Source organism: Papio anubis, chromosome 4 (genome assembly GCF_008728515.1).
Source record: "Papio anubis isolate 15944 chromosome 4, Panubis1.0, whole genome shotgun sequence".
NCBI classification, from domain to species: Eukaryota; Metazoa; Chordata; class Mammalia; order Primates; family Cercopithecidae; genus Papio; species Papio anubis.
The window spans coordinates 127,321,853-127,346,418 of record NC_044979.1 but is presented as its reverse complement, the minus strand read 5'-3'; the positions used below and the strand labels follow the sequence as shown (position 1 = coordinate 127,346,418).

Genomic DNA, 24,566 nt, shown 5'->3' with positions numbered 1-24,566 from the left:
GGGCGTGATGGCGCGTGCCTGTAGGGCCAGCTACTTGGGAGGCTGAGGCAGAAGGATCGTTTGAGACCAGAAGTTGGAGGCTGCAGTGAGCCGAGATCGCGCCACTGCACTCCAGCCTGGGCGACAGAGTGAGACCCTGTCTCTAAAAGAAATAGAGAGGCCAGGCCGGGCGCGGTGGCTCATGCCTGTAATCCCAGCACTTTGTGAGGCCGAGGCGGACGGATCACGAGGTCAGGAGATCGAGACCATCCTGGCTAACACGGTGAAACTCCGTCTCCATTAAAAATACAAAAAATTAGCCGGGCGTGGTGGCGGGTGCCTGTACTCCCAGCTACTTGAGAGGCTGAGGCAAGAGAATGGCCTGAACCTGGGAGGCAGAACTTGCAGTGAGCCGAGATGCACTGCACTCCAGCCTGGGCGACAGAGCGAGACTCCGTCTCAAAAAAACAAAAACAAAAACAAACAAACAAACAAACAAACAAACAAGAAATAGAGAGGCCAACCCGGAAGAACCGCGTCTGCAGCCCGGGCTTTGTGGCTTCTCTCCGACGCCCTCCCAGTTGCAGACGCGCCCACTTTCAGCCCTGTGCGCCGGAAGTGGCCGAGTCTCCTAGGCCCCTGCGGGTCGCTAGCCGTCGCCATGGAAACGACAGCGGCCAGGGAGTGCTCAGCTCGGACGCGCCAGCTCTGGTGGGCTCCGGCGGACTACGCCGCGGCAGACAACGATGCTGAAGGCCAAGATCCTCTTCGTGGGGCCTTAGAGGTGAGGCCCGGCCCAGCGCGGCAGAGGGAGCCGGGAGCGGGAAGCGGGTCTCCGGGCCTGGGGGAGCGCAGGTCGCCACCCCTCTGGTCTGTGCCTTGTTCCTGAAGGTGGGAACCCGGGCCCACCGCGCCCATCCCGGCTAGCGACCCTGGCCTTTCCGTGAATTCCGTGCTTTCAGACCTTGATTCCAGTCACTGCCCGGAGGAGATAGTGGAGGCAAGCCCGGTGTTAATGAGCCCCGAAGGCCCAAGGTACTGAGTGGCATCGTTGGAACCACAGCCTAAGTCTGGTGACTCTTTTCTTTGCCCCCGATATCCCCCTAATGAATGCGTCTGTGGGTCTGGACTTTTGAGACAGGGACTCTCACTGTCGTTTATGCTGGAGTGCAGTGTTGTGATCATAGCTCACTGCAGCCTCGGCTTTCCTGGGCTCAAGCAGTCCTCCTGCCTCAGCCTCGTGAGTACCTGGGACTACAGGCGTGCACCACCATGCCCGACTGAGTTTCTTGTTTTTGTTTTGTTTTGTTTTGAGACAGAGTCTCGCTCTGTCACCCAGGCTGGAGTGCAGTGCCATGATCTTGGCCCATTGCAGCGTCTGCCTCCTGGGTTCAAGGGATTCTCCTGCCTCAGCTTCCTGAGTAGCTGGGATTACAGGCGCACACCACCACCCCCAGCTAATTTTTGTATTTTTTGTAGAAATGGGTTTACACCATGTTGACCAGGCTGGTCTCTAACTCCTGACCTCAAGTGATCCGCCTGCCTCGACCTCCCAAAGTGCTGGGATTACAGGGATGAGCCACTGCGCCTGGCCTAAATTTGTTAATTATTTGTAGAGATAGGATCTCGCTATGTTGCTTAGTACCTAGGCTGGTTTCCAACTCCTGGGCTCAAACAGTCCTCCTGCCTCAGCCTCCCAAAGTTCTGGGATTACAGGCGTGAGCCATTGCTTGAGGCCTGAACTTTTTACTATATGGTCCTGCAACCATTGGCTATTAATGTGTGTGTCCGGGGAGTGATAGTGGGGAATCACATCTACATGTATACTTCACATCATCCACAGAAATAAAGCTCAGATGAACTAAAGCTAAATGCGTTAAAAATAAAAAATAATAAATAAAAAGTAAAAAGCCCAGGTGTGGCAGCTCATGCCTGTAATCCCAGTACTTTGTGAGGCCGAGGCTGGTGGATCACCTCAGGTCAGGAGTTCGAGACCAGCCTAACATGGTGAAACCCCATCTCTACTAAAACTACAAAAATTAGCCAGGCATGGTGGCACATGCCTGTAATCCCAGCTACTTGGGAAACTGAGGTAGGAGAATCACTTGAATCCGGGAGGCAGAGGTTGCAGTGAGCAAAGATCGCACCATTGCACTCCAGCCTGGACAACAAGAGCGAAACTGTCTTAAGTCCTAGGCCAGGCACAGTGGCTAATGCCTGCCTGCACTTTGGGAGGCCAAGGTGGGGAGCTCACTTGTGCTCAGGCATTCAAGACCAGCCTGGGCAAGATAGGGAAATGCCATCTCTACAATACAAAAATTAGCCAGGCATGGTGGCGCACACCTGTAGTCCCAGCTGCTCAGGAGCCTGAGGCAGGAGGATCACCTGAGTCCTGTAGATGCAGGCTGCGGTTGCTCCACTCCAGCCTGGGCAACAGAGTACGACCCTGTCTCAAAAAAAAAAAAAAAAAAAAAGCAGTGTGGCAATGTGTATTACTCATATAATTGAGGTGGAGAAGCAGCTCCATGTGAGATTGTGAGACAACTAGTCACGAGTCCCTAGGCTGACTTGATCCTCTGTATGACCTAAAAACTCCTTGGCCGGGCTCAGAGGCTCACATCTATAATTCTAGCACTTTGGGAGGCCAAGGCAGGTGGATCACCTGAGGTCAGGAGTTCCAGATCAACCTGATTAATATGGTGAAACCCAGTCTCTATTAACACTACAAAAATTAGCTGGGTGTGGTGGCACATGCCTGTAATCCCAGCTACTCAGGAGACTGAGGCAGGAGAATTGCATGAACCCGGGAGGCAGATGTTGCAGTGAGCCAAGATCGCGCCATTGCACTCCAGCCTGGGCAATAGAGCGAGGCTCTGTCTCAAAAAACAAAACAAAACAAAAAAATCAGGTGTCCACCAGGCACCATGGAGTTGGGCCTGGCATGTTTCCTGGCACGTATGAGAAGCTTGATAAATTATTTGCTGACACGCATTGCTTTATACACTTTAGTGATTAGGCTATGATGCAGTTAGCAGTCATCAACCTTGGCCAGGCGTGGTGGCTCACGCCTGTAATCCCAGCACTTTTGGAGGCCGAGGCAGGCAGATTACCTAAGGTTAGGGGTTCAAGACCAGCCTGTCCAACATGATGAAATCTCATTTTTAAAATAAATAAATAAATAAATAGGGGCCAGGCACCATGGAACACACCTGTAATCCAGTACTTTGGGAGGATGAGGCAGGCAGATCACCTGAGCTCAGAAGTTTGAGACCAGCCTGGCCAACATAGTGAAAACCCAGTCTCTACTAAAAATATAAAACTTAGCCCAGTGTGGTGGTATGCACCTATAATCCCAGCTACATCAGGAGGCTGAGGCACGAGAATTGCTTGAACCTGGGAGATGTAGCTTTCAGTGAGTCAAGATCGTGCTACTGCACTCCAGCCTGGGCAACAGAGCCAGACACTTGTGTCAAATAATCATAATAATAAAATTTTTTTTAAATGAATAAATCAGCCTTTACAAAAAATAAAATTGACCTGATATGGAGCACACCTGTAGTCCTAGCTACTCAGGAGGCTGAGGCAGAAGGACCACTTGGGCCCACATTGGAGGCTGCAGTGAGTTATGATCCCACAACTGCACTACAGCCTGAGAGACAGAGCAAGACCCTGTCTCTTAAAAAAAAAAAAAAGGAAGTCATGGACCAACTTTTAATACTAAGATATTCTTTTTAAAGTCCACAGTTAGAAACCAGAATAACCTAAATTTCCCCCTTGTTCCTTTTCTTCCTCACAGGTTTGAGTCCTGCTGGCCAGCCCTGATGAAGGATGCTCACGGAGTAGTGATCGTCTTCAGTGCTGACATCCCAAGCCACCAGAAGGAAACGGAGATGTGGTATTCCTGCTTTGTCCAGCACCAGTCGTTACAGGACACACAGTGTATGCTAATTGCACACCACAAACCAGGCTCTGGAGATGATAAAGGAAGCTGGTCTCTGTGTAAGGAAACTGGAATTTCTCTTCCTCTTTTGTCTTGAACATTTTGGACACCTACATATTGCCCCATGTCCTGGAAACCAGCAGCTCTGTCCAGTTACTGAGCACCTATGTACCCTAGGCAATTGTTGCCCTCTCCATGTGAGTCAGAATTGCCAGGTTTGGCCAGGTGCAGTGGCTCATGCCTGTAATCCCAGCACTTTGGGAGGCCAAGGCAGGTGAATCACCTGAGGTCAGGAGTTTGAGAGCAGCCTGGCCAACATGGTGAAACCCTGTCTCTACTGAAAATACAAAAATTAGCTAGGCATGATGGCAGGCACCTGTAATCCCAGCTACTCAGGAGGCTAAGGCAGGAGAATTGTTTGAACCCTGGAGGTAGAGGTTGCAGTGAACTATTTCACCACTATACTTCAGTCTGGGTGACACGGCAAGACACCATCTCAGAAAAAAAAAAAAAAAAAAAAAACAAGGCCAGTTACGGTGACTCACACCTATAATCCCAGCACTTTGGGAGGCCAAGGCAGGTGGATAATCTAAGGTCAGGAGTTCGAGAGCAGCCTGACCAAATTAGTGAAACCCCATCTCTACTAAAGATATTTTAAAAATTAGCTGGGCATGGTGGCACACACTTGAAATCCTCTGAGCCAGGAGAATTGCTTGAACCTGGGAGGTGGAGGTTACAGTGAACGGAGATCACATCACACCATTGCACTCATCCTGGTCGGCAGAGTGAGACTGTCTCAAAAAAAAAAAAAAAAGGCCTGGTGCGGTGCCTCACGCCTATAATCCCAGCACTTTGGGAGGCCAAGGCAGGCTCATCACGGGGTCAGGAGATCGAGACCATCCTGGCTAACATGACGAAACCCCGTCTGTACTAAAAATACAAAAAATTAGCCGGGCGTGGTGGCACGCGCCTGTAGTCCCAGCTACTTGGGAGGCTGAGGCAGGAGAATTGCTTGAACCCGGGAGGCGGGGGTTGCAGTGAGCCGAGATCGCGCCATTGCACTCCAGCCTGGGTGACTGAGGGAGACTCCATCTCTTAAATAAATAAAGAAAGAAAGTACTGTGTTACTGTGTGCTTGAATGAGAGTAAATATGTGCTTGTGTGTGAGTCTGAGTGCCTGTGGGAGTCTGTGAGGGGAGTGACTGTATGTGTATGGGTGAGGGTGAGGGTGAGGGGAGTGGTGGGAGAAGACAAGGGGCCCCTTCAGGCCAGCTCAAAGAGTTTGGCTTCATCTTACAGGCATTACTGTGCCACTGACAGATTTTCACTGCAGATTAATGTGGCCAGAACTACATTTTAGAAAAACCCTTCTGACATCAACTTGGGGGCTGGACTGGGAGGAGAAGAAGACAAAGGGGATTAGGGGAGAGACCGCTGTAGTCCTGGTGAGGCCATGGGAGGAGAAAGGACCCTATGGGCAGAGAAGAAAATGGAGAACTCATAGATTCTCCTCTATGTCTAACTTGATGCTGATGCTGTATGAGCTTCCTGTTGCTGCTATTGCCAATTACCACAAACTTAGTGGCTTCAATTAGGAGAAATTAACTCTCTCATACTTCAGGAGGCCAGCAGTCTGGAATCAGCATCACTGAGCCAAAATCAAAGTGTCATCAAGGCCACATGGCCTCCAGAGGCCCCAAGGGAGAATCCCTGTCTTGCCCCCTGGTGGCTGCTGTCCTTTGCTTTGTGGCTGCTGTCATCACCCCAGCCTTCAAGGCCATCTCTACTCGGTCCCCACATTGCCTTCTCTATGTGTCTGTCTCAGATTTCCCTCCCTCTCTCTTATGCTATTTTTTTTTTTTTTTGAGATGGAGTCTCACACTGTTGCCCAGGCTGGAGTGCAGTGGCGCCATCTTGGCTCACTGCAAGCTCCACCTTCCAGGTTCAGGCGATTCTCTTGCCACCGCCTCCCAAGTAGTTGGGATTACAATTACCTGCCACTAGGCTCGGCTAATTTTTGTATTTTTAATGGAGACAGGGTTTCACCATGTTGGCCAGGCTGGTCTTGAACTCCTGACCTCAAGTGATCCAACTGCCTCAGCCTCCCAAAGTGCTGGGATTACAGGCGTGTGCCACTGCACCTGGCCCTTCATTTTCAAATATGCTGAATGATAGGATTTAATTAAAAGAGACATGATTAAACATCATCATGATAGCCAAAACAACCTTTGAAAAATTATTTTACAGCAGCGGTTCTCCAAGTGAAGTTCCTGGACCAGCAACAATCAGCATTATCCAGGAAATGTGAATCTTCAGGCCCTACCCAGATCTGTGGAAGCAGAAACTCTTGGAGTAGAGCTCAACAATCTGTGGGTTAAGAAGTCCTCTGGGTAATTCAAATGCATGGTAAGGTTGTGAGTCACTGTTGCCCACTGTTGTAAGGTATCTCCCCTCACACCTTAAACTCTGTTGCATTATGAATGGGTCTGACACCCTCCCATGTGTGAGAACCTGACTGTTTACAAAGGAAGAGCTTTCCCACCCACTGGCTCATTTGTTCTGATTGACACCCGGGCAGCCACACAGCCCTCTTAGCTACTTCTTATTGTTTCCTGTCTTTAAAATCTGTCTCATGGAGTTTTCATCAAGTTATAATTCTACTTAGCAGAAGATTACAGGAGAAGAGGTAGAATGAGAAATGCGAGTGGGAGAGCTTCATGAGAAAAAGGACAAGAGATGGAGAGAGGTATTTGGTTGATTTTTGCCAGCTGTTGCAGTCTCTTTCTCATTTATCTATCATATTTATGTATCTGTCAATGTATGTATGTATGTATGATCTATCTGTCTATCATCTCTATTATCTATCTATCCATCTATCTATCTACCTACCTGTATTAGTCTGTTCTCAAGCTGCTATGAAGAAATACCTGAGACTGGTTAAAGAAAAGAGGTTTGATTCACAGTTCCACATGGCTGGGGAGGCCTCAGGAAACTTACAATCATGGCAGACGGCACCTCTTCACAGGACAGCAGGAGAGAAAAAGAGTGAAAGCAGGGGAAATGCACGATGCTTATAAAACCATCAGATCTTGTGAGACTCACTCATTATCACGAGAACTGCATGGGGAAAGCTTCTCCCATGATTCAATTACCTCCACCTGGTCCCATCCTTGACATGTGGGGATTATTGGGGTTACACTTCAAAGTGAGATTTAGGTGGGGACACAGAGCCAAATCATCTATCTATCTATCTATCAATCAATCATCTATCTATCATCTATCTATCTGTCCTATTTATCGTCTCTATTATCTATGCTATTTATCATCTGTATTATCTATCATCTATTTATCTATATATCATCTATCCATCTATTATCTGTTATCTCTCTGTTTGTCTACCTGCCTTTCTTCTATTTATCTAAGTATCCTAATGTGTGTCCTTCTGTTAGTCTATCTGTCCCTCTGTGTACCTCTCTTTGACTGTCAACCTATATGTCTGTATGTGTATCTATTCATGTATTTGCATTTTTTTTGAGACAGAGTCTCACTGTGTTGCCCAGGCTGGACTCAAACTCCTAGCCTCAAGCGATCCTCCTGTCTTGGCCTCTCAAAATGCTGGGATTATAGGTGGGAGCCACTGTGCCAAGCTCCCCTTGGTTTTAGACAACCCCAGACTTCTCTGCTTGACTCCAAGGTCATGTATCATCTAGGTTCCACTGGTGTCTCCAATCCCCTGTTCTCTCACTCACTGTGCTCCAGCCACACCGGCCTGTTTCTCAGAGCAGGATGAGGAGCAAGACCAGATTGAGGATTGAGAGCTGGGGTCCTTATCTGCAGGAGGAGGGTCCCCAGGATAGGGCTAGTAGAAAGGAAATGAGCTCACCTACTGCTGACTTGAGGGGATATGAGGCCAGGGATCCTGGTGAGCTCTGAACTCCCCTTCATCCTGATTATACCTCACAGGGTCCATGACTGTAGTTTGGTCCTAAAAATGCAAACAGAGGGCCGGGCAAGATGACTCACACCTGTATAATTCCAGTGTTTTGGGAGGCTGAGGTGGGAGGATCGCTTGAGCCCAGGCATTCACAACCAGCCTGGGCAACGTACTGAGACCTCATCGCTAAATAAATTTTTTAAAATTAGCCAAGTGTGGTGGCATACACCTGTATTCCCAGCCACTTGGGAGACTGAGGTGGGAGGATTGCTTGAGCCCAGGAGTTGGAGACTGCAGTAAGCTATGATTGCACCACTGCACTCCAGCTTGGGTGACACAGTAAGACCCTGTCTCTAAGAACAAAAATGCAAACAGGAAGAATGAGATCATACCAAACACTGGTTTTTCCAGGGCTGCTGTCATCAAGAATGTGAACTGAGTCTGATTGTGGAGCTCTTCCCTTCAGTAAGCAATAATTAAACACCTGTGATGCACACAGCATCAGGCTAGAGCTGAAGACATATATCCCATCCATTCACTCATTTGTTCATTAGTCCACAAATTCTTACTGAGCATCTTTTATGCATCAGGTGTCAGTTTAGGTGCTTGGGTGTATTAGTCTGTTCTCATGCTGCTGATAAAGACATACCTGAGACTGGGTAATTTATAAAGAAAAAGAGGTTTAATGGACTCACAGTTCTACATGGCTGGGGAGACTTCGCAATCATGGCAGAAGGCGAAAGGCATGTCTCACATGCCAGCAGGCAAGAGAGAGCTTGTGCAGGGAAACTCCTGTTTATAAAACCATTAGATCTCATGAGACTTATTCACTATCATGGGAACAGTAGGGGAAAGACCCCCCCCCATGATTCAATTACCTTCCACTGGCCCGTTCCCATGACACATGGGAATTACAGGAGCTACAATTCAAGATGAGATTTGGGTGGGGACACAGCCAAAACATATCACTGGAATATGTCTGTGAGCAAAATAAAGATTTCCATTCACAAGGAGCTTACAGAGTGAGTGGAGAGAGAATAAATCTCCACTTAAAACAATAGATATAAATATGATACATTTTTATAATATGATAAGTGTAATAAAGATATATTATTTAATATATAATATAAAAATACAATAAGTATAGTAAATTCATGTATAATAAATTATTCTGGGTAACATAGAAAGCACAGCAGGGTAACAGGAGTGCAGGGGTGAGGTGCAGTTTTAAATACAGTAGATAGGGTAGGCCTTGCTGAGAAAGTGACATTTGAGGAAAGTCTAACTGGAGGTGAATGAGTGATTCAGGCTGCTCTATGGCGGAAGAGCATTTAAGCAGATCCACCAGCCTTTGCAAAGGCTTTAGCACCCTAAAGATTTATTGAAAATCATTGACATAAGGCAGATTGATTAATAGGAGAAAAGGCATACAAATGTATTTAACACATATACACAAGAACCTTCAGAATAAAGACCCAACCTCCCAATGAGTTACAGAAGATTATATGCCACGTTGGCGGGGTGCAACGGCTCATGCTTATAATCCTAGCACTTTGGGAGGACCAGGCAGGAGGATTGCTTGAGGTCAGGAGTTCAAGACCAGAAGCTTGTAGACTTGGAGGGTTACAGAAAGAATGAGGGCCTGGATCCTGGTAGAACAGGTTATGGGAAAGGAGCACAGAGAATAATTCTGTTGAGGGGATTACTAGAGAGAATGAATGGATTGGGGAACTTGTAAATAGTTCTCTTTGGAATTTAAATGATCCTTGGAGACAATCTTTATACTTGTAAAAGGGTCTATTCAGGTGTGGTTACGTCTTGGTCTCCTTTTCTGCAATAGACAATGAGATAGAGAAGGGAAGGAAAAACAGCTGTTCTCCCTCATGGTTCTCGATCTCAGGCAGATAAAGGAATTGCAGCTTCTCGGGTATGGAGGTGGGGAGGCCAGAGAGACCTTGAAGCTCCTTCATTTCAGCATGTCTAAATGCCATATTTTGGGACATTGGTTTCTGAGCCAGTGGGTGTGAGAGACAAGAGGCAGAACAACCATACTGAGAGTGTTCCAGTAGGCAGTCAGGCAGACATGAGCACGGCAGGAGAGGACACCCCCACTCCAAACCCAGCAACGTCAGGCGGCCAGCAGGTGATGGGCAGGTGGGTGGCTGTTACGCTGTCTCTCTAAAATATAACTGGTTGCAGCCAGTGCCAGGGAGAGGCAGTTTCCCCATAGACAGGAAAAACCTGAAACTGGTGATTAGCAGCTTCCCAATGAGACCTCAGGAGTTGGGTGAGTGGGCCCAAGCATGCACCCTAAGGGGCAAAATGGCCAAGTTTCACTGGTATGTGACCTTCTTCTAGGAAAACTTGATTGATAAGGGAAGAATGCCTTAAGTGGGCATGCGTGCAATTTCAGGAAACACAGTGTGCACGCGGCCCCTCCCAGATGCTGGAAGGCCACTGTGCATGTGGACAGCCTACCCTACGGGAAGAATCAGGGGAGAAGGAATGCAACCCTCCGGAAGCAGGCCAACCTATAAAACCCCAAGTCTAAGGTCAAACTGCACTTGCTCTCGTCACTTGTGTGGTCCTCTTCCAAGTGTACTTTACTTCCTTCCGTTCCTACTGTAAAGCTTTTTAATAAACTTTCATTCCTGCTCTAAAACTTTCCTCAATGTCTTCCTGTGCCTTATGTCCCTCGGTAGAATTCTTTCTTCCGAGGAGGCAAGAATTGAGGTTGCTGTAGACCCATGTGGATTCGTAGCTGCTAATAAAAGTGCCCCATGTACAGAGACTCCATGTATCTTGTTCACCTACTGTGTGCTTGGCACGTAGTAGGTGCTCATTAAATATTTCTGAAATGAATGAATCCATAGGATGTGGCTACTGATTGAATGTGGGGCAAGAGAGAAAGAACGCAATGAGGAGAAGGCCATCCATTGCAGTAAAGACTCAAGCTACGCTCAGGAGAAGTAGGAAATGAAGGAGAGAGGCAAACAAATGAAAACCAGAAAACAAAGGGGAACTAGAAATAAGAAGACAAAAACTCAACCACACATGACCAAAGACATGCACTCTGACCCCCAGCTGGGACTTCTAGACCAGTGGGGTGTGGAGACCTGCATACTTCAAAGCTGAGTTTTTCTATAGAAAAGAACCCTAACCCGAGAGCCAGACTTCTTGGGTTGGAATCCCAGCTGAACCCTCTGCTAGCTGTGTGATTTTGGGCAAATATCTCATCACTGTCAGTGCCTCAGTTTCCCGGGGTGATTGTGAGGATGAAAAAAACAATACTTGCCTAGGGCTTATGGCAGCACCTAGCATATAACAAGTGTCTGATGCACTTAGCTGCTCCTGTTAATTATTATTATTTTGAGATGGAGTCTTGCTCTGTTGCCCAGGCTGGAGTACAGTGGTGTGATCTTGGCTCACTGCAGTCTCCACCTCCTGGGTTCAAGCAATTCTCCTATGTCAGCCTCCTGAGTAGCTAGAATTACAGGTGTGTGCCACCACGCCTGGCTATTATTTATTTATTTAGTAGAGACGGGCTTTCACCATGTTGGCCAGGCTGGTCTCGAACTCCTGACCTTGTGATCTGCCCACCTTGGCCTCCCAAAGTGTTGGGATTACAGGCGTGAGCCATGGCACCTGGTTGTTAATTGTTATTACAAGAGAAGAGAGCCCAGTGCAAAGTGTAGAGGCATGGGACATCAACATAGGGCCACGGTGGGCTGATGGCTGCCAGAGGCTGTGGCTATGGGTTGCAGCCATTGGTTCTGTCTGTCCTTGAACTCAACGTCCCAGGACAGATTGATGGGGCCAAGCAGTCTGCAGGACTGGGAGGCAGGAAGCAGCTTCTAGGTGTGTCAGAAGAAAGAAAAAGTGAGAAGGAAAATGACTGTTAATGAGCAGAAAAGGGGCCAAGTGTGGTGGCTCATGCCTGTAAGCCCAGCACTTTTGGGAGGCTGAGGTGGGTGGATGGCTTGAGCCTGGGAGTTTGAGACCAGTATGGGCAACATGGTGAGAAGCCATCTCTACAGAAGATTTTAGAAGTTAGCCAGGCATGGGTGTGTGCACCTGTAGTCCCAGATACTTGGGAAGTTGAGGCAGGAAGACTGCTTGAGGCTAGGAGTTCGAGAACAGCCTGGGCAACATAGTGAGACACCATCTTTAAAAATAAAAATGAAAACATTAGCCAGGAGTGGTGGAGCACACCTGTAGTGCCAGCTACTTGGGAGGCTGAGAAGGGAGGATTGCTTGAGCCCAGGAATTCGAGGCTGCCATGAGTTGTGATCGCACCACTCCACTCCAGCCTGGGAGACAGAGCAAGATCCTGTCTCTAAATAAAAACATGCATTAATTAAGTGGGAGAAAAGGGCTAGGCTCCTGAGCCCTGAGGATGGCAAGGAAATGAACCCATGGCTTCTGTAGTGAGGGTCTTTCTTGAAGGAGCAGAACAAACTTGCCCAGGCAGGTCAGCAACTAAACTTCCCGAATGCCCAAGGGGTGGAAAACACTCCAGAGCTATGATTTCAACCAACAGCCTGAGCAGATGGGTTCAATAAAGCCAACGGTTATTTACATCAATGTGGACACTGCCTGTGTTTATTTCTGGCTCCTGGGGTCTGGAAAGGAAAAGGAATGACTGAAACAAGGAACGTGCTGAAAGGCAAAAACTGTACAATCTAACAAGAAAAAAAAATTTCATGCTTAACGTAATCTCTTTCATCCCGGGGCCTCCGAGGGCTCAGTGAGGGGATCTGGTAAGCCCTCCAGAGATCTGACTCATGTCAGCTGGGATCCCAGGAGAGGGCCCGGGGAATCACTGTCTTATGGTCTGGGGAACACGGGTCTGGGAATCGGGGGAGAGTAGAAGGGATGCCTACTCAAGTGTGTGTCGCGGTTCCAATCTTGCCCCACCCTTTACTAGCTGTATGACACGGGGCAAGACCGGAATCAATCTGTGCTTCCGGGACCAGGCGTGGTGGTGCAGTCCTGTAATCCCAGCACTTTGTGAGGCTGAGGTAGGAGGATCACTTGAGGTTGGGAGTTCAAGACCAGCCTGGGCAACATAGTGACATCCTCATCTCTACAACAAATAATAAAAATTAGCCAGGTGTGGCTGCACACACCTGTTGTTCCATGACTCGGGAAGCTGAGGAAGGAAGATTGTTTGAGCCCAGGAGTTTGAGGCTGCAGTGAGCTATGATTGCACCACTGCACACCAGCTTGGGTGACAGAGCAAGACCCTTTCTCTTAGAAAAATTCTGTACTTCTGTTCCCACATCTGCAAAGGGAGCACAGTAATGAAACATCCCTTGGAGGGTGACAGGACTTGATATTACAGTTAGGGAAGTCTCATTTGGTCCTGTGGTGGAGGGACCTTCTTTGCCTCCTTGACAAGTTCGTGCCACTGTAGGCATCTCCTGGGGGAACGTAGGACTCACAGACCAACCTTGCACCAGCTTTTGTCTGGCTGTTTCCAGGATTTGGGAGTAAGAAAATGCAACCTGATATTGCTCCTAGCTGATGTGCCAAGCAGGCAAATCTAGGATCTAAGATGAGGAAATCTAGTCTCTAAGCCAATTCAAGCTCCCAGAGGCAGGGCTGGACTATGCTGGTTTAATGGGGAAACAGAGCCCAGCCTGATAGCTTGTCAGAGGCACTTGGGATGCTATCAGTATTGCTCCTGGTTTTAGAAAGTGCTGTGGGATTTCTGGCTAAAGTATGCTGTGTGTCCACGGGAAATACTGTTTTTCTCTCCATGCAAGGGAGCCTGGAACTGCCTCTCTTCTCCCATGTGAACAAATGGGAATGCCCTGGAGAGAGGCCATCAGGAGAGGAGGGCTGAGTCTCCCATAAATCAGGAGGTTCCGTAAATCTCTTAACTCCTACTTTTCTCAGGGGAGAAGAAAAAAAAATTACAAGAGCATGCAGGGTTTTCTAAGTCTGTAAACACTGTTGCCCATGGCTCTCAGGGGTTTCCATATGAATCAGGCCCCACCAGACTCAGTGCCAAGCACATAGCTTTATAGGTATGACCTGGCAGCTCCTCCAACCAAGCATTTTAAGAGCTCTCTGATGCTGCAAATGCTACCACAGAGCCTCACTGTGGAAAAGCTGCCTCCCACTGATGCATCTGTCCTCAGACCCTGGGTGCTGGGAAGCTGGACCAGGCTGTTAGGCTGCCTCATGTCAACTGGAAACCACTAATGAGCTTAGAACCATCATTAAGCCAAAGTCTGGTCGGTTTCTTCATTTTGCCTCTTACAGTTCTGGTTGTAGAAATGCTTTTATATTATATTATATTATGTTTTTTTGCTGGGGGAGGATACTGACTCACTTGCCTGGTACCAGCTGCAGTCAGTGCTGGAGCCAGCATGCTAGTACTCTCTTGTTAGTAAATCTCCGCATGTGTACTCTTTTGCCTTTTTCAGACAACAGGGATTTCTGCATTGGGTGGCACCTATAAGGCATGCTCTGTTACTCACTCCTGAATCCCAGCAATGCCTGGCATGTAATAGGTGCTAATGAACATTGACGGAATGGATGAGTGCATAAAAGCAAGCTCTTTTGGCCAGGTGCGGTGGCTCACGCCTGTGAGCCCAGCAATTTGGGAGGCCAAGGAGGGCAGATCACCTGAGGTCAGGAGTTTGAGACCAACCTGGCCAACATGGTGAAACACCATCTCTACTAAAAATACAAAAATTAGCCAGGCCTGGTGGCAGGTGCCTGTAATCCCAGCTACTTGGGAGGCTGAGGCAGGAGAATTGCTTGAACCCGGAAGGCGGATGTTGCGGTGAGCTGAGATAGCGCCATTGCACTCCAGCCTGGGGGACAAGAGCGAGACTTCATCTCCAAAAAAAAAAAAAAAAACAAAACAACAACAACAACAACAACAAAAACCAAGCTCTTTTGCAAAATGGACCAAACCAGAGAAAGAAACAGTGGAGATTGTGGAGGGATTGGGGTGTGAGATGAATTAATCCGACTGCAGGGCTGGCTCTACAAGGGTATGGTGATGGGGAAAGAGAGAGCCATTTGTGTAACTGACAGAGCCCAAGGGATACAGGTAAACTGACTTCATTGGGGCTGCCTGTAGTCCCCAAAGAATTCCCAAATTCAGGGGCTTTGGGTTTGCTGCAGAGGTCTTTGGAGAGTGACAATTATTAAAGTATGGTGAGTGTCAGGGCTTTGGTTGTAAATGTCTTATCCCATCTGGGCAAGAGTCTAGGCAGTAGCAAAGGCTTTCCAGGTTTGGTCCTGACTGCAGAAACATGGGTCTGGCAAGAATTAGACAAGGTGGGAAGGACCCAGCCAAGCTATCTGGGCTTCAAGGAAAGGTCTTTTTATGGGCTGAATGTTTGTGTCCCTCTCCATTCTCACAAATTCATATGTTGACATTCTAATCTCACTGTGATGGTATTCAGAAGTAGGGTCTTTGGGAGGTGATTAGATTTAGATGTGGCCATGAGTTGATGCCCTTATGATGGAATTAGTGTCTTTACAAGAAGACGAAGAGGCCCAAGATTCAACTTCCCCTGCAATGTGTAGATTGAACAAGAAGGCAGCAGTCTGCAAACCAGGAAGAGAACCCTCACTAGGAACCAAACAGGCTGGCAACTTGATCTTGGACTTCTCAGCCTCCAGAATCAAGAGAAATGACTTGTTGTTTAAGGCCAGTGTAGGTATTCTGTTACAGCAGCCTGAACAGACTAAGACAAGTCTGATCCTAATGAGGAAACACATGGCCCATGAGAACCAGTCATATAGATGGGGCAAAGACAAAGGCAGTGGGGAATGGGGAGATGCAAGTGGACAGGCACATAGGTAAGCACATGCCTAGTGGACTTAAGGAACCCAGACCAACTGCAGACTTCACCTCTGATGTGAACATGTCTGTGTGTATATATGTGCTTAACATACTCTTGAGGGTTTTACAACTGCCCAAGCCTCTGGTTCCTATTATTGTGTCAGGGTATGGACTCCCCAAATGAAGCTGGGGTTCACCATGATCCTAGGGACGCCATATGTCTAACTTCTGACAACTCTTTTATCCTCCTCCTTGCTCTGTCCCACTGTCTGAACTCCAGTCCTATTTTGCTGGTAGAAGAGATGCAGTGCACACATGTAGGGCATGGAGGCTAACGCAACTCCATCTTGGATGCTAATCCACCATGTTGACTTCTGATTAACCCTAGTTCTGGGGATACCTCTAAGATTTCTATTTTATCTACTGTTCCTTATGTAAGAGCATTTACTTACTGTAAATCCTGCCCTTAGGTCAAAGCAACCTTGATGTTATTATAGACACACACTTACTATTTATCTTGCCCTTAGGCAATACTCTGTAGTACATAAGCCCTGGGTCTGGGGGGTAATAGTGTAGGGATCCAACCATCTCGAATCCTCCTGAGACATGGCTTCTGTTCATAAGTTCCTATTCAATGTTATTTTCTGAGAAGCTGGATTTATCTGCCTCTTTCTTTGGTCTCAGTTTCCATAGACTTTGGCAGTAGGTTTGCATAGATCTCACCACAGAACATGGGGCATTGCTTACTTCACTTTGGCCCACAGCTCTTCTGAGCACTTTGGCCCCACTAGCAGGTACCTGCATCTGGTTGTCTAAGAGTTGTCCCATCTGGAAGCAGCCTAGGCCGGAGCCGGGTGAGCTGGAGGTAGTTCTGCCCACATGTTCAGACAGGCCATAGAAGTTCTCTATCCTCTCACCAGCAACTCTTATGTAATAAAGATAGATAAATACCCCTAATCTTTCATGCCTCAGGTGGAATAACTCAAGAGACATCTCCCCGAGTACTCAGCAGGTGTATTAGTCTGTTTTCATGCTGCTGATAAAGATATACCTGAGATTGGGTAATTTATAAAGAAAAAGAGGTTCAATGGACTCACAATTCCACGTGGCTGGAGAGGTCTCACAATCATGTGGAAGGAGAAAGGCACTTTTTACAAGGTGGCAGCAAGAGAGAATGAGAATCAAGTGAAAGGGGTTTCTCCTTCTAAAACCATTAGATCAGTGAGACTTATTCATTATCACAAGGAGAAACTGCCTCCATGATTCAATTATCTCCCACTGGGTTCCTCTTACAACATGTGAGAATTGTGGAAGCTACAATTCAAGATGAGATTTGGGTGGGGACACAGCCAAACCATATCAGCTGGATTAAGCTTCAGTTGTGCAAAGTGGTAACTTGCTTGATAACATACCCTTTGTTGCTTCCTTTCTCCCCCCGTCTCATTTTCCCATTCTTCTAACTGTGCTTCCTGAGATTATCTCCCAAATATATTATATCTGTTTGAATCCTTGTCATAGACTACATTGCTGGAGAAACCCAAACAAAGTTATATGGTTTCAGCATCCTCTCCCCGTACACCAGTCTAACTATTCAGTGTTGGTTCAAGACCCAGGCAAAATAGAACTGAAACCCAATTTTAGGGGGCAGACAAATAGACTTCATCTCTGGATAAGAGGAGCTGAAAAGTCACATTGCAAAGACTGTGGATTCAGGGTGGGATGGAGAACTGGAGCTCTTTCTGCAAATGACTCCAGAGCCATCTTCAACTCCATCTACCTCTCATATCCAATTGGTTGCCAAGTGCTATTAAATCTACCTCTGTAGTATCTCTTGAATCATGCCCTCATTTCCATTTTCCCATTACTGCTATCCCTAATCTCTAGCTTGAATGTATGCAGCCACTTTCTAAATGGTTTCTGTGTCTCCCACCTCCCATCTCACCCCAATCTGCTTCCCCAGTGCTTCTGGAGTGATGTTTCTACAGCACACCTGACTATGTTACTCTTTTGCTCAAGATACTTGCTGGCTTCCTAGTGCGCACAGGAAAACACTCAAATTCTTCAGCCTGACATTCAGGGCCCTCTGTGATTTGGTTTCCCACCATCATTTCTTGGCATTTCCTACCCACATATTCCAGAAACACGAAGATTTTCTCCATTCCCTGGAATTTCTCATCACTTTCCCTTTTGCTCAAATACTTTCCTCCACTTTACTGACTGCCAGAGTCCTGATAATGTTACATAGTTGAGTGGAAGTATTTTCTCTTTGTGTCACGTTTTCTAATTACTCTGGTCTCTGTGCCTATCTAGCACTGTGTTTATAGGTCATTGAGCAAACACTCATCCAATCAACTCTTGCATGTGCTGAGTACCATGGTTATAAGATGTGTATTGTTCTGTTTGCTTGTTTGCTTTTTTTTTTTAAATCACGAAATTGCAAGCCCCATAAATAAATAGAATATACCTTCTAGGGTGTGCCATAGTTTGGAATGAGAAGTAGGTGTTTAGTAAACCTTTGTAATTCAAATTGAGCTGAAATGAATTGGAACCTGGACAATAAGAGAGTCATCTTGTGTCTCCTATGAATGATCAAATTCTGTAGATGTGGAATAGAGTATAAAATGCGCTTAACACTAAAGTGCTACTGAACATAATTTAATCTTTCTTGGGTGATTCAAAGGCTCTCCAGGACCTTGTAGTGCTGGAGCGTCATCAATGTGAACATCGGTTCTCATTGTGTGAAGCTGCCAGTTTAGGGAGTGCAGGTTGATAGAGTTCTGGAGAAATCAGAATTCTTCTTCTTCTCTTTTAAGCCAACAATTTGCCTAAGTGTCTTTAAAGTGCATATTACAATCAAATCATTGATTAAAAAAAATTTTAAAACAGAGCAGGTTAATTCTGGGGAGCTGTTGAGTGGATAAGTGTATAAATAATAGTGATTATCTGGGAGATGAGTTTGTACAGTCCAGTCCTTGCTTAGGGTGAGGAGTTGAGGTGTCTGTCCTGAAAAATGTCAGTTATGTCCTGAAACAATGACACCAGTGTCACTGAGGTTGTAACCAACACCAAGCAGGGACTTCACTGTTCTTCTTGCTTTGTGCAAGTAACACTGTGTCTGGGGTCCTCAGATCAGATTGGAAGATTAAATGATCTCTTTCATGTGAGTTAGAGAATACCCTGTCTCTCTTTTTAGTCCAAAATTGGCTAGTTGGATGAAGCATGCCTGAACTGAGGCTTGGATGCTTTTGAAAATCAGCAAACACAACTACAGTCTCCATGATGTAAACCAGTCTGCTGGACCACTTCCAATTTCAGCTCCAACACATGAAGAGCGTGGAAGTTATCATTCCCATCCTTCACAGAAAGTAAAAGCCAAACAAATGGAAAATTGGTGACTTTTCTTGGGTCCCTCAGAGAATAGAGGTTTCAGGCAAACTGCCACCTTGACATCTGGAGAGAGGAAAATTCAAAGAGACATAGCCAAGATCTGTTCACCTGAACCTGAAGACAACAGAACAATCACCTGGTAGAAAAATTAAATAATAATTTTAATGACTTGCTGGAGGCAGAGTGTGAACTTGCCTGAGACTGCAAGACCTGGTATTTGGCGATTACAGCATATCGGCAAGTAAAATGAATGACAGCAATATAATAGGGGATGAGAAGGATAAATTGGGAAGATTCTAAGGTACCTGCACTACATGTGAAGTGATTTAGTGTTACTTGGAAGCTGACTTAATCAGTTAAAAATGTAAATCAGAAACTCTAGGACAACCACTAAAATGTTTTGAAAAAGAAGTATACTTGATATGCTAAGATATAAAATGCTTGATTAAAACCAGAAAAGGAAGAAAAAGGGGAAGGAAAAAGGAATAAAATATAATGAGTAGAAAATAGTTACAAACATGGTAGCTATGAATCTAATTAAATCAATAATCACTTTAAATGTCTAAATATATAAATTTAAAGGACAGAGTTTGTCATAGTAGATTTTTTTAAAACTCACCCAATTATATGTTGTTTACAGGAGACCTACTTTAAAGAGTTAAGTAGGTTAAAAGTAAGTGTTTGAGGTGATGAATATACTAATTACCATGATTTGATCATTACACACTGTAGACATGTATTGACATGTCCCTCTATATCCCATAACTATGGACAATTATTGCATGCCAACTAAAAATAAAGGATAAAAAAAGAAAGAAAAAGCGAAGACACAAAAATATACCATGGTAATACCAGTCAAAAGCAAGCTAGAGTAGCTCTGTTAATTTCAGACAAAGTCAACTTCAGAACAAGTAACCCGATTAAGGACGAAGAAAGGTATTACATTATGATAAGGAGGGCAGTTCTCCTGAAGTTAAGAAGACCTAACTATCCTAAATGTGTATATACATAATCACCAATGGAAATACGTAAGGCAAAAACTGAGAGAACTGCAAGGAGAAGTAGACAAATCCACTATTACAGTTGGAGACTTCAATATCCCTCTGTCAGTAACTGATAGACCAAGCAGGCAGACTCAGTAAGGATGTACTTGACCTAAAATAACCTGCTGAGTTACATGTGAAATATACTTTTCTGTTGTTTTTTATTTCCCTAACCTCTTACTTTTGTTTCTCAAACCTCTTTGAAATGTCTGAAGAGAAAAAGAGTAGAGTAAGTCTAGAAATATGACTGAAATTTAATTGACTAAAACAACAACCACCCAATTCTATTAAATAAAATAAGGACCTCCTCCTTTAGATTATAAGAAAGAAGATAATGGTACTTATATGACTTTTCATTTGTATAATCACTGTTTTATTTCAAAGTACTTTGTTTCCTAATTTTAAAAATTTCACTTGTTTAATTAATTTATTTATTTTATAGAGACAGAGTCTTGCTATGTGCTCAGGCTGGTCTTGAATGCCTGGCCTCAAGCAAGCCTCCTACTTCAGTCTCTCAAAGTGCTGGGATTACAGATGTGGACCATTGCACCTAGACCAAAGTACTTTTATATGCCTTTAGTTTGTATACCTTTATTTTATTTAGTAGAGACAAGGTCTTGCTATATTGTTCAGGCTAGTCTTGAACTTCTGACCTCAAGCAAGCCTCCTACCTCAGTCTCTCAAAGTGCTGGGATTACAGGTCTGAGCCACTGAGCCTGGCCCAAAGTACTTTTATATGTCTTTAATTTGATCCTTACAACCATTATCCATAAAATGGGTACAAAAATACATGCCGTGTAGCCAGAGCAGGTGTTTTCACTCCCATTTTACCCGCTCCATAATCCAAGATTCAAAGAGACGATGTGACTTGACTGTGATTACCCAGGTAGGAAGCGGCAGATCTGGATAGAGGACCCAATTATTTTGATTCTTACCCCACTATTCCATCCACTCCACGAAGTTTCCTCTCAAAATAACTGGGTTGGAGAGAGATTTCTTGGCATATTGCTGCTTTGGACTTTGTAGACATAGCATTAGGGGAGACACCTTCCAACCAACAGACTTTAACATCTGTATAATATTCTCTTCCAAAGATGTTTTTGCAAATAGCAGCTAGTGTTTATGAAGTCATCCCATATTTGAAAAGATACTGTCAAGTATTCAGTGTCTTTCCCCTCCTTGTTCTCTCTTCAACTCAGCACCACTCCCTCCTCCTCCACCTCCTTTGGACCACTATATTTGAGACTTCCATTGCTTCAAGAACAGAGGAAAAAAGACTTCAAATGTTTGGCTTTTAAGATGCATCCCTGGTATAAATCAGAGAGATTTTGGAGAACACATATTGTATCAGCATTTGTTATTTTATTGTTCGAGATGAGATGTTCTTTCTTTTCTTTTTCTTTTTATTTATTTATTTATTTTAATTTGGAGACAGGATCTTGCTCTGTCACCCAGGCTGGAGTACAGCAGCACAATCATAGCTCACTGCAGCCTCACACTCCTGGGCTCAAGAGATCCTTCTGCCTCAGCCTCCCAAGTAGCTGAGACTGCATGTGTATGCCACTATGTCTCGCTATTTAAAAAAAAAATTTTGTAGTAATAGGGTCTCACTATGTTGCCTAGGCTGGTCTCCAACTCCTGCCCTCAAGTGATCCTTGCACCTCAGCCTCCCAAAGCGCTGAGATTACAGGCATGAGCACCTGCACTCCACCCAAGATGGGATTTTTAAAGGAAACTCTCACTGAGATGGGGGAGGAAAGAGAGGTAGGGCCATGATGTTACTAAATTTGGTAAGCAGGGTGCATCCAGTGTTGTATACTGCCTTTCCAGATCCTCTTCATGCCTCATTGCAAAAGGAAGGTGAGCAACAGAGCTCCCCAACACGCTTGAGCACCTGAGCACAGAGCAGGTGGCTGCTTTGCAGGAGTTGTCCACGGTGTGGTGCAGAAATAACTGCAGAAAGAGCCTGAGCTGGATGAAGAGAAACCAAGCTCCCTGTGGCCCTAAGCCATCAAGATGAGAGCAGCACAATCCTCAGAGCTCCAAAGGCAGGTGGTAGGTAGTGGAGAAAGGGGTGCTGGTAGACCAGAAAGCTCATCACCATGCAAAGGGGATGCTGCCATGCGGAGTGCAGCAGCCTTGGAGGAAACCGATTGTTGGGCGACTTAATGGCCGTCGCCATCTTCATTTCCTCTGCCACCTTCCCTACAGAGGTCAAAAGATTTTTCATTTTTAAAAAATTTATTTTTATTTTTATCTTTTAGAGCCAAGTTTTCACTCTGTGATATGGTTTGGCTGTGTCCCCACCCAAATCTCATCTTGAATTGTAGCACCCATAATCCCCACATGTTGTGGGAGGGACCCAGTGGGAGTGAATTGAATCATGGGGGTGGCTCCCCATACTGTTCTTGTGAGTCCATTAAGCTTCTCTTTTTCTTATAAATAACCCAGTCTCGGGTATGTCTTTATCAGCAGCATGAAAATGGACTAATACGCTCTTTCACCCAGGTCGGAGTGTAGTGGTGCAATCATAGCTCACTGTAACCTCAAAATCCTGTGCTCAAGCCATCTTCCCATCTCAGTTTGCTGAGTAGCTGGGACTACAGGCATGCACCACCATGGTTGGCTAATTTATTTTTATTTTAAAGATGGTATCTCACTGTATTGCCCTGTTTGGTCTCAAACTCTTGGCCTCAAGTGATCTTCCCATCTTGGCCTCCCAAAGCTCTGGAATTACAGGCATGAGCCACTGCACCTGGCCAGCTGAAAGTGTTAATGGTTTTTCCTCAGCTTTCACTTCAGCTAGGTGGGGCCATGATGTTACCTAGTGGCAGTTCAGTGACCTCTGAACTTCATGTTCTGTGAAAAAAATAAACTCCCTTTGAGTGCTTCTCAAACTTGAGTTTGCCTCAGATCCACCTGAAAGGCTTGTTAGAGCACAGATTGCTGGTTCTGATTCTGTCATCTAGGGTGGAGCCTGAGAATTTTCTTTTTTTTTTTTTTTTGAGACAGGATCTCGCGCTGTCACTCAGGCTGGAGTGCAGTGGTGCAATCTAGACTCACTGCAGCCTCAACCTCCTGGGCTCAAGAAATCCTCCCCACTTCAGTCCCCCTGAATAGCTCGGACTACAGGCATGTGCCACCAAGCCCGGCTAACATTTTTGTATTTTTAGTAGAGACGGGGTCTCACCACATTTCCCAGGCTGGTCTTGAACTCTGGATTCAAACGATCCTCCCACCTTGGCCTCCCAAACTGCTGGGATTACAGGCGTGAGCCACCATGCCTGGTCGAGAATGTTCACTTCTAACAAACACTCAGGTGATGCTGTTGCTGCCAGTCTGGGGACCAGACATTGAGAACCATGGGTTTAACTCACTGTAAGTCAGGACAATTACTCGCAGTGGAACACAATCCTAACTGATACCATGCCATATCTGAGAGCAGAGACAATGACAGGACCTCCTCAACAAATGTCAGCATGCAGGGATGACCACACCTGAGAGAATGTTCCATCTCGAGAGGTGGAGAGTGGAAGGTCAGAATTTAAATAGTACAATGAGGAACCAGGGGCTGGTCAAAAAAATTAGCCCAGTGTGGTGGCAGGCAACTGTAATCCCAGCTACTTGCGAGGCTGAGGCTGGAGAATTGCTTGAACCTGGGAGGTAGAGGTTGCAGTGAGCTGAGATTGCTCCACTGCACTCCAGCCTGGGCCACAGAGTGAGACTCCATCTCAACAAAACAAAACAAAACAAAACAAAACACACACATAGAAGGGAGGAAAGAGGATTCTAGGCAGAAGCATGGCCTGGGCAAGAGTCTCAAGGCAGAAGAGTCTGGTGAGAGGTTTCTATAGGGGCAGATGAAGCAAGGAGAGAGGATAAAGAGGTACAGATGCTAGAATTGGCAGAGCCTTAGAAGCTGCATGAAGACTTGTGGTTTTGTGTCCTAAGGATGTTGGGGAGCCTTAGAAGGGTGTTGTTATTGTTGTTGTTTAAAATAGGCTAATGTTTTACTAGAAGGGAGAGGATACAACTCCAGAGCAGCAAGAGAGAGAGCCAAAAGGAAGGAGAAAAAGCAAATACAAAGCTTTAGGCTGGGTGCAGTGGCTCAAACCTGTAAAATTAGCACTTTAGGAGACTGAGGTGGGAGGATTGCTTGAGGCCAGGAGTTCAAGACCAGCCTGGGCAACATAGAGAGACTCTGTCTCTACAAAAATTTAAAAATTATCCAGGCATGGTGGCACATACCTGTAGTCCCAGCTACTCAGGAGGATGAGGTGGGATTGCTTGAGCCTGGGAAGTCAAGACTGCCATAAGTCATGACCACACCACTGCATTCCAGCCTGGGCTACAGAGTGGGACCCTGTCTCGAAAAAAAATAAAATATAAAAAATAAAAGGAAATAAAAAACCTCCCCAAATGGTGCATTAGGGAGCTGGCCACAGCTTCATGGGCTGCATGGTTGGGCCATAT

General features: G+C 45.9%; 1 protein-coding gene across 7 annotated transcripts in view; it reads left to right on the top strand.

Annotated features, from left to right (window-relative positions):
- The first annotated feature begins 430 nt into the window (after positions 1–430).
- The window catches only part of LOC101023473 (intraflagellar transport protein 22 homolog), a 38,225-nt gene continuing 14,089 nt past the window's right edge, over positions 431–24,566 (top strand). Inside the window, exons 1-6 of one of the 7 annotated variants that reach the window (XR_004183018.1) lie at positions 432–763; positions 942–1,014; positions 3,776–3,978; positions 6,167–6,325; positions 6,588–6,665; positions 10,212–11,278. Coding sequence is in view for 1 of the 7 variants with exons in the window: in XM_017956688.3 (XP_017812177.1) it covers positions 995–1,014; positions 3,776–3,978; positions 6,167–6,297 (354 nt within the window). In the remaining 6 variants the exon portion in view is untranslated. Of the gene's footprint in view, positions 764–941; positions 1,053–3,775; positions 3,979–6,166; positions 6,462–6,587; positions 6,666–10,211; positions 11,279–24,566 lie in introns of those variants that run through there. The other 6 variants (XR_644756.4, XR_001900700.3, XR_001900701.3 and 3 more) reach the window with 6 other exon arrangements.